The sequence below is a fragment of the Apodemus sylvaticus genome, chromosome 10 (genome assembly GCF_947179515.1).
Source record: "Apodemus sylvaticus chromosome 10, mApoSyl1.1, whole genome shotgun sequence".
NCBI classification, from domain to species: Eukaryota; Metazoa; Chordata; class Mammalia; order Rodentia; family Muridae; genus Apodemus; species Apodemus sylvaticus.
Genome location: NC_067481.1, coordinates 84747770 through 84759851, shown reverse-complemented (window position 1 = coordinate 84759851; position 12082 = coordinate 84747770). Strand labels below are relative to the sequence as shown.

The 12082-nt window shown below is 39.0% G+C and overlaps 1 protein-coding gene across 2 annotated transcripts in view; it reads right to left on the bottom strand.

The window, feature by feature from the left end:
- The window catches only part of Hmmr (hyaluronan mediated motility receptor), a 28396-nt gene that overhangs the window by 12261 nt on the left and 4053 nt on the right, over positions 1-12082 (bottom strand). For both annotated transcript variants that reach the window (XM_052196777.1, XM_052196778.1), the window contains 7 exons: positions 9513-9560; positions 8200-8388; positions 6390-6476; positions 6199-6299; positions 1316-1390; positions 692-867; positions 159-307 (listed from right to left, as the gene is read on the bottom strand). In XM_052196777.1, the coding sequence (XP_052052737.1) occupies positions 159-307; positions 692-867; positions 1316-1390; positions 6199-6299; positions 6390-6476; positions 8200-8388; positions 9513-9560 (825 nt within the window). The remainder of the gene's footprint in view (positions 1-158; positions 308-691; positions 868-1315; positions 1391-6198; positions 6300-6389; positions 6477-8199; positions 8389-9512; positions 9561-12082) is intronic.

The window sequence follows — 12082 nt, the reverse complement described above, 5'->3', positions numbered from 1 at the left end:
AAAGTTCATCTACTTAATACAAACATATGCCAATATCTGTGGCTAAACACTCACAGGATATACTCCAGGGTTTTCTGACAAACAATTATAATACAAATAAGTAGCTTTAAAAACAACAACAACAACAACAACAAACAAAAGCAAATGCAGTTAGCTACCTTCTCTTGCTGCAGCAGTGACTGGCTTTGCAATTCTTTTTGTTGCAGCTTTTCATATTCTTGCCTTTCCAGAACCAGCTTCTCTGTTAGAATCTGTATCTCAGCACTGAGGCTTTCAGCCCTTTCTCTATCTTCGCTGACAAGATTGTCTGTAAAAGGAAAGCAGGAAACGTCCATTACTAACTACTGCAAGGCACTCAGTTCCTGTGATATTTCATTGCTTTGGCACACTATACAGATAAAGCATTTCCAAAGAGGGAGGATGATTATAGTCATTACCTTATTATATTCCCTATTCAGATATTCAGTTTTGAGTTTGCACCAATTACAAATGTAACCCAGAGAAGAAGTCATCAACTCTTTTATTTTCAACCAAAGAATGCAATATGTCAAAATAGAAAATACTATACAATTATAAAGCTTCTCAAAAATACACATGAATTTTTGTTATTTAGATAATTATGAAAATGTGTATTTTTTTATATACAGTCTTTAAGTCCTCCCATTGCAAAGCAACAGAAACAGCACAGTACCTCTTTCTGTTTCAAGCAGCTGGCATTTAACAGTCAGGTCTTCTATTTTCTTAGAAAATGTAATGTTTTCCTCAAAAGATTGCTTAAGACTTAAAATCTCACGATCTTTCTCTTTCAAATCTTCTTCTAACTGGGCAATATCTAGTTTGTACTTTTCCACTTGATCAGATGCACAGCTGTATTAAAAGATATTTTGAAGAAAATTTCTCTTAAGGTCCTGGAAAAACATGTTCAGCAAAATAAAGTGCTTTTGTTTTCTATATGTAACATCCTGATTCCAATTCCTGGGCTTCCCATAGGCCAGGCAAATGCTCTATCAACAAAGCCATATTCTAGACCAGTAACATTCATTCCATTTATTAAGTTTTCATTTCAATTATTTATTTATTCAATGTATATGAATGCTTGCCTACATGTATGCTTGTGTCACATGTATGCAGTGCCCATCGAGGCCAGAAGAGGACAAGGAGAGATACCTTTGGGGACTGGAATTACAGATGGCTGCGAGCCACCACGTGGGTGCTGGGCAGTGACATGGATCTACCAGCAGAGCAGCCACTGCTCTTAACTGCGGAGCCATCTCTCCAGCCCAGAAGTTAATTTTAAAGCTACTATTTATATTACCTAATTTCTTCTATGTATTCTAAGAGTTTTTCCATTTCAGATTTTTCATCAATCTTTTCTTTCTCTATTGAAACACTGAAAAAGAGAAAAAAAAAGGAAATAGTAAACACAGATGGTGCACTTATTTAATATAACCATGCACAGTACTTAATAGATATTAAATATTATGTTATATAAGGTAACTTTAGAGGTCAAATTCTTATAATTTCATGTGAGTTTTTTCAGATTGACAAAGATGGACACAGGTAAGATTTTATTTACTTAAGGTTTCCAACCAGGATCTGTTGAAAGAGCTATGACAAGAACCACTTTATATATCAGAATGACTGTATTTTGCAGCTTTCCTAGTTTCCTTCCCAATCCAAAGCACATTTTGTGTGCCAAGAGGCTTTCGTTCCAGGCTGTATGGTATTCAATTACTGTCAAGGTTTAGGCTTTTCAAGATGATCTAGTTTGAGGAATTAATAAGATTTAAATAGACATTTCATAATAGAAGATATGTAAGGTCTATAAATACACATAATAAGCACTCAACATTAACAAGAAATTAAAGTAATAAATTATTGCCAAGTTGTAGGGTTCAGGTCTATAAATCCTAGCAAGGTGGGAGGCTGAAGCGGGAGGATGGAGACTATGAAGACTTCCTGGGTTACCTGAGACTCAGACCTTGTTTAAAACAGGAAGAATGAAGACAAAAGACAAAATTAGCATGCTATACCATTAGAAAGGGGAAATGGCAATATCAAACACTATGAATACAGAACAATTCTAGAGACCATACTTTGCTGCAGAGTTATAGAGCAATACAGTTCTGTGTGCATATGTGTATGTGGTAAGTGGTGTGTGTGATATGTATGCAGGTACACACAGCCATGGAGGCCAGAAGCCAACATTAGGTGGCCTCCTCTGTTGCACTTGACAGGGTCACTCAATGTAGAGCCCATTGTTTGGTTCCAATGGGTTTCCAGTAGGTAGCCAACATCTACCTGTCTCTGCTCACCAGTGTTGAAGTTATAGACAGATCCCGCTGGGTCCAACACTCTATGTGTGAACTGGGCATCTAAATTCATGAACTCTGGCTTGTTCAGCAGGTACTTTGTCCAATGAACTATCTCCCAGCCTTTATGTCCAATATGTATGATTCTGGTTTGAGACGCCTACTCCTTCCTATATGCTTACTAAAGAGATATAAAAAATGAATATTCACAAAGATATACAGCACCTTCATAGCTGCCATATTCAGCAGTGAAAAGACCAAAAGCAGCTCAAGTAATGCTCAAAAAGTGAATTTATAGAGAAATACTCATAGAGTGAATTTAAGCTAAGCAATGAAAATGAAAAAAAAATTTCAGTATACATGATAGTATATATGAATTATGATGGGAAAAATCTTGTACCCTGAACAATGATAACCTTTCCCTAAACACAAATTTAAAAGATAGGAAACTGTGGGCACGGGGAGCATTAAAAGGGTACAGAGGCAGCATTCCCAGGAATGGAAATGCTTTCAGTTTGGTTAATGTTTTCCCAAGTGTATATGGCTATGATGTCGCTGAACTGCAAAAATATGATCACTACATTATATTATGTTATATGGAACTTATAGCTCATTTTTTTTTTTACAAAGCAATGATTGGACATTAATCATACCTTCCTGTACCACGGTTTCAGTTTGAGGTAGTTTTAGACAACTATCTCAATGTAATGATGTAAGAAGAAAGATTTTAAGATCTTCCCTGTTCTTAACTGCAGATGCATTCAAGTAGTGAAAGGTAACACATTCACTGTGGTTGAGAACAATTAGGATTTAATTGGCACTTAACAGGTTAAGTGAAGGAATGAACACAGTATTGAGGAAAAGTCATAGTAACTAGCTTTCAGAGAAAGGCCAACACAAAGGGTAACAACTTGCTGCAGTCTTAAATTAATAAAAGGAAGTATAAAAGCCAGAGCAAAATGTACAAAGTGGAGACCACACGAAGCTTCCTTGGGAGTCAGAATTCACCCTGACCTCCTGATGCGCCTGCCTTCCCCTGAGAAGTGCTGCGCATTATATCTGGCTCTTTTCCTTGATCCCTTGCTATCCTTTGTTTTGTTTTAAAGTTTCCAAGGACCCATCCTCACAGGCCTACTTCCTCTAGCTGTGCCACAGCCTCCCAACAGCATGACCAACTCAGAACAGGTTCTATGCAGTTGATAGAAATCAAGGACATTCTTCACAAAGAAATCTATGATTTTTATGAAAATATGAAATAATGAAAAACCATATAATCAAAAGACATCTTGAACAAAAAAAGTAATGCAAGAATGATTACACTATATGATTTAATGTACTACAAAGCTACTGAAGTGAAAACAGCGTTAGAATGAAAATAAGGCAACTGGATATATTAACAGTGTAGAGCCAAAACAGTAACAAACACAGCCATGGTGCAATCACTGGTGACAGGAGAATCCTCATACAGTGTGCAGAACACATGCAGAGTCCTCACGCAGAAAAATGAGTAGGTCCCGTTCACCCATCGGCTTCCAAAGTCATCTCAAAATTAACTATGTACTGAATACTTAAGACAATTACACTAGTAGCACACACTCAGGGGCAGTGCTTCAGGACCCTGGAACTGGCGTGCGCGTGCATGCGTGCATGTGTAAATCCTCAAAGCAGACAGAAAAAGCAAAAACAGATGAATGTAACTACACCAACATTCTAGACAGCAAAAGTGACTGAATGAGACCACTTACAGAATTGGAGAAAATATTTATAAACTGTATCTCTAATAGTTTCGATACTGTGGAGGTTTGAATAGTAACAGCCCCCAGAGACTTGTATGTGTGAGTACGTGGCCCACAGGGAGTGGCACTATTAGGTACTGGAAGAAGTGTGTCACTGTGGAGGTGGGAGTTGAAGCTTTATAAGCTCAAGTTAGGCCTACTGTGGCACACTTCTGCTGCCTTTGGATCAAGATGTAGAACTCTCAGCTCCTTCTCCAGCACCATGGCAGCCCTAATTCTGCCATGCTTCCTGCCTGATAGACTAATCTCCTGAAACTGTAAGCCAGCCCAATTAAATGTCTTCCTATCTGAGTTGAGGTGCTCACGGTGTCTCTTCACAGCATTGGAAACATTAAAGCAAATACTTAACTTATTTTATATAAGTTAAGTATTTAATAGAAAATTTAATAGAAAAAAAAACAAAAACCAAAAAAACCCAACCTAACCCAATTAAAAAATGGGCAATAGATATAAATGGGCATTTTCTCAAAAATTACACAAGCTTAATATTAATTACTAGAAAAATGCAAATAAAAAACAAAGTATTAATTCACAAGGACTGATCATTAAATAACAAGAAAACAGTACCAGTGCCTACAAATTTACATTTGTGCGTGCATGCGAATGCACTGTCTCTGTCTGTCTCTCTGTCTATCTCTCTGTCTCTCTGTTTCTGTCTCTTTCTCTCTCTCTCTCTCTCTCTCTCTCTCTCTCTCTCTCTCACACACACACACACACACACACACACACACAGAGCATGTGTATATGTAACACTAATAATAAAAGAAAAAAAGACTATCAACATCAAAGTTGGGGTCCACAGGAAGGGTTAGAAGGAGGGTACCTGGGTGAGGCTAAAGAAAGGAAATAATATAATTCTATTTCAATTAAAAATATACTTTAAAACAGGACTGATCATTATAAAAGGACTAGGGTTGCAGAGATAGATCAGTGCTTCAGAGCACATGCTGCTCTTCCTGATCACCCTGGTTCAGTTCCTAGCAGCTCATAATAGATATTCTTTCTGGGTTCAGTGGCAACTGTTCATAAATGGTGAACAGATACACTTGCAGGCAACCCCCCGCCCCTTCCCATTACTGTCCCAAAAAAGGTGTGTGTGTGTGTGTGTGTGTGTGTGTGTGTGAAGATTGATTTTGAAGTCTGAAGAGATTACTTAGCAGCTAAGAGTTCTCATTGCCCTTACAGGGGCTCTTCAATTCCCAGCATCACATGGGGATCACAACTGTCTATTATCTCAGCTCCAATGTTCTCTTCTGACGCCCATGGGCACCAGCATGTACATGGTGCAAATACATACATACAGGCAAAATACTCACACACATAAAAGTGCTGGTAAGCATGTGGAAGAAAAGGAGCCTTTGTATACTGGTGACAGGAAAGTCATTTGGCATAGTTATGGAAAACAGAATGTAGATTTTTTATAAAAATAAAACTACCATAATAAGATCAACAATTCCATTTGTGGGTATATAGGCAAAACAAAACAAAAAAACCCAAAATCACTATACAGAAGTAACTAGTCTCATGTCAACCTCAGCACTATACACAAGGGTCATGTAATACAAGCCATGGACATCTATTCAAGAAATGGATAAGGAAATGTATCAGTGACACAGAATGGAATAGTATCTAAGCATACGTATAGAAAGAGTGCAATTTGTAACATCATGGCTGGAACTAGAGTTCATTATGCCAAATGAACTAAGGGAGGCACAGATAGACAAATGCCATACCATCACACAGACTGTGAAAATAAAAAATTGATTATCCTAGACCACTGTTACTGAAGCTGGGAAAGCAGGGGATGGTCAGCACGGGAATGGTTGGTCAATGAGTTCTAATACAGGCAGGAGCAGGAAGTTGGTGTGCTACAGTCAGGTGAGGACAGGCTGTATAACTTAAAAAGCTAGGCTGTTTTCACTATAAAGAAATGAGGAGAGTCATATATTGCTTCCTCATTAAAAATATGTATTTACATTGAAACAGTAGAAAGAACTCTGTTAATCTGTACATTTTAAAAGAACAGTTAAATGCAGGAAAAAGATTAAGCCACTGTCACAGTCAACAATCTTTTTCTTTGTACCACTTACAGTTTTCCCTCCAGCTGGACTATTTTCCCCTGAGACTCAGCGAGGTCCTTCTGAGTGGCCTGCAGCTTCAGCTCCATGCCTTCCTGCTTAGCCATCATAGTCTGCACAACAGAGATAACTATTTTAGGAAATGAGACATTCTTAGGTCCCCGGAGTCAACAGACAGGCTACACATCAAAGGCAGCACTCACCCTCATCTTTGCCTCTCTCTTACTTCTGAGTTTCATCAATTCCTGGCTTAGAGTTCTCATATTCTTTTGGTGACCATCTTCAGAAAACTGCAATAAACATAAGAACTCAGACATCTATTCTGCCATTATCACATACATAATTCCTTAAAGCTAGGAGTAGATTCAGATGCTTGTAATCTCAGTGCTTGACAGAGGCAAGGATAGTCATGAGGGCAAGATTAGCTTGGACTTCATAAGACTTTATCTCAAACAAACAAACAAACAAAAAAACAAACCAAAACCAAGAAAAAAATGTCTTAAACACTGACTAAGGGAGCTGGGCGGTCTTTGCGCTTGCCTTTAATCCCATCTGTAGGAAGCAGAGGCAGGTGGATCTCTGAGTTTGAGGCCAGTTTGACTTACAGAATGAGTTCTAGGACAGGAGAGCTACAGAAAAACCTTGTCTAGAACAAACAAGCAAACAAATGTCTGGCCACTGTGCCTGTCACCACAGCTATTCACTGTGTGACAGTGAGCACAGCAGGCACTGACTATGTGCACCACTGTCCTCTCCTTTCTTCTTTGCTTTCCTGGTTTATTTTTGAAACAGTCTAAATGGTCACTTACTGTTACATGCTAGAAAGACCTTTGTAAGTCTAAGATAAACCTCAGAAAGACTAGTGGAACTAAGTTTGCTAGACTAGTCTCAGCTACCTGGGACATCTAAAGTATGCAGGACATGGTGCCTCGGCAGGGCCTTCTAGGTCAGAATGCCCCTTGGGCTCTAATACACTTTACTGTCTACATAATGAGCATGGACTCCCTACATAGGTCCTAAATAAATAATGAATCCAACCGAACTGTGACTTGTCTCTTCCTCTATTTCTACCACTAGTTAGCGGAAGCATATTATATTTAGGATATATTAGGACATCAATTACTTATAAACACAATTTATGTATTGAGCACTCTCACTCCATTTAGTTATTTCCAACTGCATTTCCCCAAAACCCTTAGAAGAGCAGGATTTGTTCCTGTGATATGTTGCCGTGGAGTGTATGCTGGCCTCACACCCTTCTGCCTCAGCTTCCGAGTCCACTATCACTCCTACTTGACACTATGTCTTTTTCAGGGGAGACTTTTTTAAAGAGACTTCAAAATGTAAATTCTCTACTACTCTTTTTTTTTTAAAAGATTTATTTATTTACTTATTAAGATATTTATTATATGTGAGTACACTCTAACTGTTTTCAGACACCCCAGAAGAGGGCATTAGATCTCATTACAGATGGTAGTAAGCCACCATGTGGTTGTTGGGATTTGAAGTCAGGACCCCTGGAAGGGCAGTCAGTGCTCTTAACCGCTGAGCCATCTCTCCAGCCCCCTCTTTACTCCTCTTTGATGGTCATATTTACTGTGGTGTGGCAGGGGTGAGAAAATATCAGACATCAAAACAGAAAGCTGCCTTTTGTTTAACCCATGCCAAGTCCCCTTTAAAACTGAAAAGAGAAGGAAAGACTCTCCTACAGAAGTAAGCTAACATTTAAGTAGTTAATTTAACCGTCACAGCCAGACTAATGGCTTGCCATTAACAACTACATTCTATTCAGAACCATTCCAGCATCCTTGACATTGACCAGCACTTGGCATTGGGCATTGCAGACTCTCTCTGGTTTGTGTGATCAGGACCAGTGAGAGCAAGAACTCCTCTGCTTACAGTGTAAGTGAATAAACAGCCTCAACTGCCCTTGTAAGCATCTCAAGCTTAACAGCCTGAACGGGAAGGTGCTTATCAACCATTTATTTTGATGTTATCATGAAGTTCATGCACCTTAGACTTTAGGAGCTCATTGGCTCTGGTTAGCTCTGTAAGCCGTTTTTCCAGTGAAGCATTACTCGAAGAAAGAGATGTTTTCTCTCTGACTGCTGCATTTAGTTTTGCTTCTGTCTTCTCCAACTCAGATTCCATGTCCTGGATCCGTTTGTCCTGAGTCCCACGCTCTTGCAAAAGAACACGAATCTGGAAGAAAAGGAGACGATAAACACTTGATTGGTCCTAGTGGTACCAGAAGCCTCAAAACTAGCAAGCCTACATTTTGATATGGTGTTCAGATATTCTAATTTTACTTGCTACTTGAATAATCATATTCCCCTTACATCTTAAAAATATGCATTATAAATGCAGGATTAGCATCTGAGAGAGAGAAGCAGGTGAATGTATGTGATTTTTCAGGCAAGGCTGGCCTACCAGGCCATTTGGAGGTAAATTACTGAGAACTTGTCTCAAACATACACACAGTCACACAAACATCACCAACAAAATACAATGACTTTTAATTGCCATAAACTTACAAGCTCTGTTTAGTCACTTAAAACTTATAACAATTCTTGTTTTTTGCTAGTCCTAATTACAAATTATAGCTTGAAGTGCTAACTATTTAGAGAAAGGAGTCCTCAGTAGAATTTAATAGGCAACCATGAAGCATCAGTTTCCTTGTTCCTAGTTAAACAAACAGGACCAAAACAAAGAAGCTAACATTTGTCAACAGTAAATAAGGGCTTGCTGCTGAAACCCGATGTTGGGAGTTTAGAGCTCCAGGCCCCTCGTAAATGTCACTAAGGTGTGTGGCCTACTTCTAATCCCAGTGCTTTGGATGGAAACAGACCTCTGGAGCAAGCTAGCTGGGCAGACGAGCTGAAATGAGCAGCTCAGCTTCTGAGAAACTCTGCCTCAGTATTCAAAGGTGAAGAGCAACCTATGAAGACACCGGCTCCCATATCTTACTCACATGTGACAACGCATACATACAAGTATGCATACCACACATTCATGAAAAAAACAAGTCTGGGTAAAAGCTTACCAACCTACAATCTGATGCAAATAATCAGTTGTAGTCTCAGCAGTGCCATAAGCAATGTCGCTAAGCCATCACTGCTTGTGTAAGCATCAAACACAACAGCCACACTGCCATGGAGCCTCAACAAAGACCGTTGATATCAAAGTAAATGAGAGACCAGTGCCCGAGCCAAGGAACCACTTCCTAAAGGTTCTGATATGAAATTGCTAGAATCTTAGCCTGCAAGTCTATATAATTCTCTTTCCATTTAGCATTTATTTTTCTGTAAATTGAAAGTATGGCATACCTCTTTTTCTAATCTCTTCACATCTTTATCATTCTTCTGAGACTCTTTCTGTTTAAAAGTCAAAGAACAATTATGAATTTACATGCCACAAACATCTGATATTTAATCATTTATTTTTGGACCTCTTCCAAATTAAACCACCGAGCAATTTCTCTAGCCCCTAATTTTTAGTCTTTTGAAACATTTCACTATGTAGTATACACTGACCATGAAGTTATAATCCAACTTTCAAGGGCTGGAATTGAAACTGCATACTAACACACCCATCTTCATGTCTATTTTAAACACTGCAGAAGGTCGTTAAATATAAATGAATTTTTATGAGACATAAAATGTGGGGGTTTTTTGGTTTTGTTTTTGAGACAGGGTTTCTCTGTGTAGCCATGGCTGTCCTGGCATTCTGTTGACCAGGCTGGCCTTGAACTCAGATTTGCCTTTGCCTCTCAAGTGCTGGGATCAAAGGTGTATGTCACTACTTCCCAGCTAAACTATTCTTTGCTTTATTTATTTATTTATTTATTTATTTATTTATTTATTTATTTATTTATTATATGTAAGTACATTGTAGCTGTCTTCAGACACTCCAGATGAGGGAGTCAGATCCCATTACAGATGGTTGTGAGCCACCATGTGGTTGCTGGGATTTGAACCCAGGACCTTTGGAAGAGCAGTCGGTGCTCTTAACCGCTGAGCCATCTCTCCAGCCTCCAGCTAAACTATTCTTAAAACCTGGAAATATTTTAGTTTTCAAAATTTCAGCCCATTAGAAAAATAGCTTTTCCTTTACAATATATGTAGAGTTCTGTGACTAAAAGTTTAATTTCCATTTTAACACTAGACAGCAGCATACTTTGAATAACTATGCCACCTAACAAAAATATCTTTTAAAGAAAAATAATTTTAATGTTTACCACTATCCTAACCTGGATTAGATTCAAAGAAAGTAAAAAAAATGTAACCCTACACCTATGATTTTTTTCACGGCATTTATTTACATAAGACAATCTTTACATAATCTTGTGTATAAGACCTTCTGACACAATGAAAGAAAATGTAGTTTATGTAGCATTAATAACAGGTTTGTTCTAGGTGTAAGTTGAGAGAAAGGCCCAACTTTATGGGCACTTCATGCATGCACATACATGTGTTCACACATTATCTTAGGGTTACTTTTGGTGTGAGGAAACACCATGGCCAGAAGACCTGGGGCGGAAAGGTTCATTTTCCCCGCTATCAGTCCATCGCTGAAGACAATCAGGGTAGGCACTCAAACAAGGTAGAACTTGGAGGCAGAGGCTGACGGAGGGGCGCTGCTTGCTGGCTTACTTAGTCTGCTCTCTTACAGCACCCAGGCCCCGTAGCCCTGGGATCGCCCACACTGGACTAAGAAGTCACTAATGAAGAGAATGCCCTCCAGCTTCCTAAAGGTCAACCTCATGCAGGTTGCCGTCTCTCGGATGACTCTAGATTGTGTCAAGCTGCGATGAGTCACGGCTCGGGGCCACAAGTGCTCATCAGCCATTCATCTTAGTGTCTCCACATTGGAGGCACAGGTCTATATTACAGGAGAAGAGACCTTAGGAACTGCCAAATACATCAACAGTATACAAGTTGCAAGATAATACCTGTTAATCTCTACAACGCCTAACAAAGTGGCATTCCTAGGAACTAATGAAAAAACAGTAGGGTCTTAGACAAACAACACTGTACAGCATGTAGGAGTTGTTTTGTTCTTTTCAGACTTTGTGAGGAAACAGTCTCACAGAACCCAGGCTAGTCTTGCGTTCTCTATGTAGTCCAGACTGGGCTTGAAGTCTACAAGGCCACGTCCTCCTGACTCTGCTACACCAAAGGCTCACACAACCATTGCCAGTTCTCTTATGAAAAGTTTAATCTACTGTTTAACAGTTTGAGTAACAACCTTTTAGTCAGTGATATTTTAATTTTTCTTTTTATACTTATCCTTCCCCACCTCCCCCCAAAATCAGACAAGCTAACAATAAACAAAGAAACAAACACACATAACTCCAATGGTGGTAACACACTAAAGCATGACATGTTTGCAAAGGCTTACGAGGTGACTATTAGATTTCTATCTATAAAGAAATGTCTTTGTAATTGTAAACCAGGAGCACATTCAAAGAGATTCCCTAATAACCTCGGCAGAATGAAAAAGCTGCTAGAGTTCTAATGATACTTATTTCATTAACTATATTTCATTCATTTTATTAATTAATGATGCACCTGAAGCCAGGTCTTCTGAGGAGCAGTGAGTACTCCTATTGAGCTAACTCTCAAGCTCCAACTTACTTATATACTTAATTTTCACACTTAGCTATTGTAATCACATACAGTATCTTGTAGGTATGGAGTTAGTGACATAAAGAATATTCTAGAGCTGGGCGGTGGTGGTGGTGCACGCCTGTAATCCCAGCACTCTGGGAGGCAGAGGCAGGCGGATTTCTGAGTCCGAGGCCTCTGTAGCCTGGTCTACAGAGTGAGTTCTAGGACAGCCAGGGCTATACAGAGAAACCCTGTTTCGAAAAAAACAAATCCAAAAAACCTAAAAA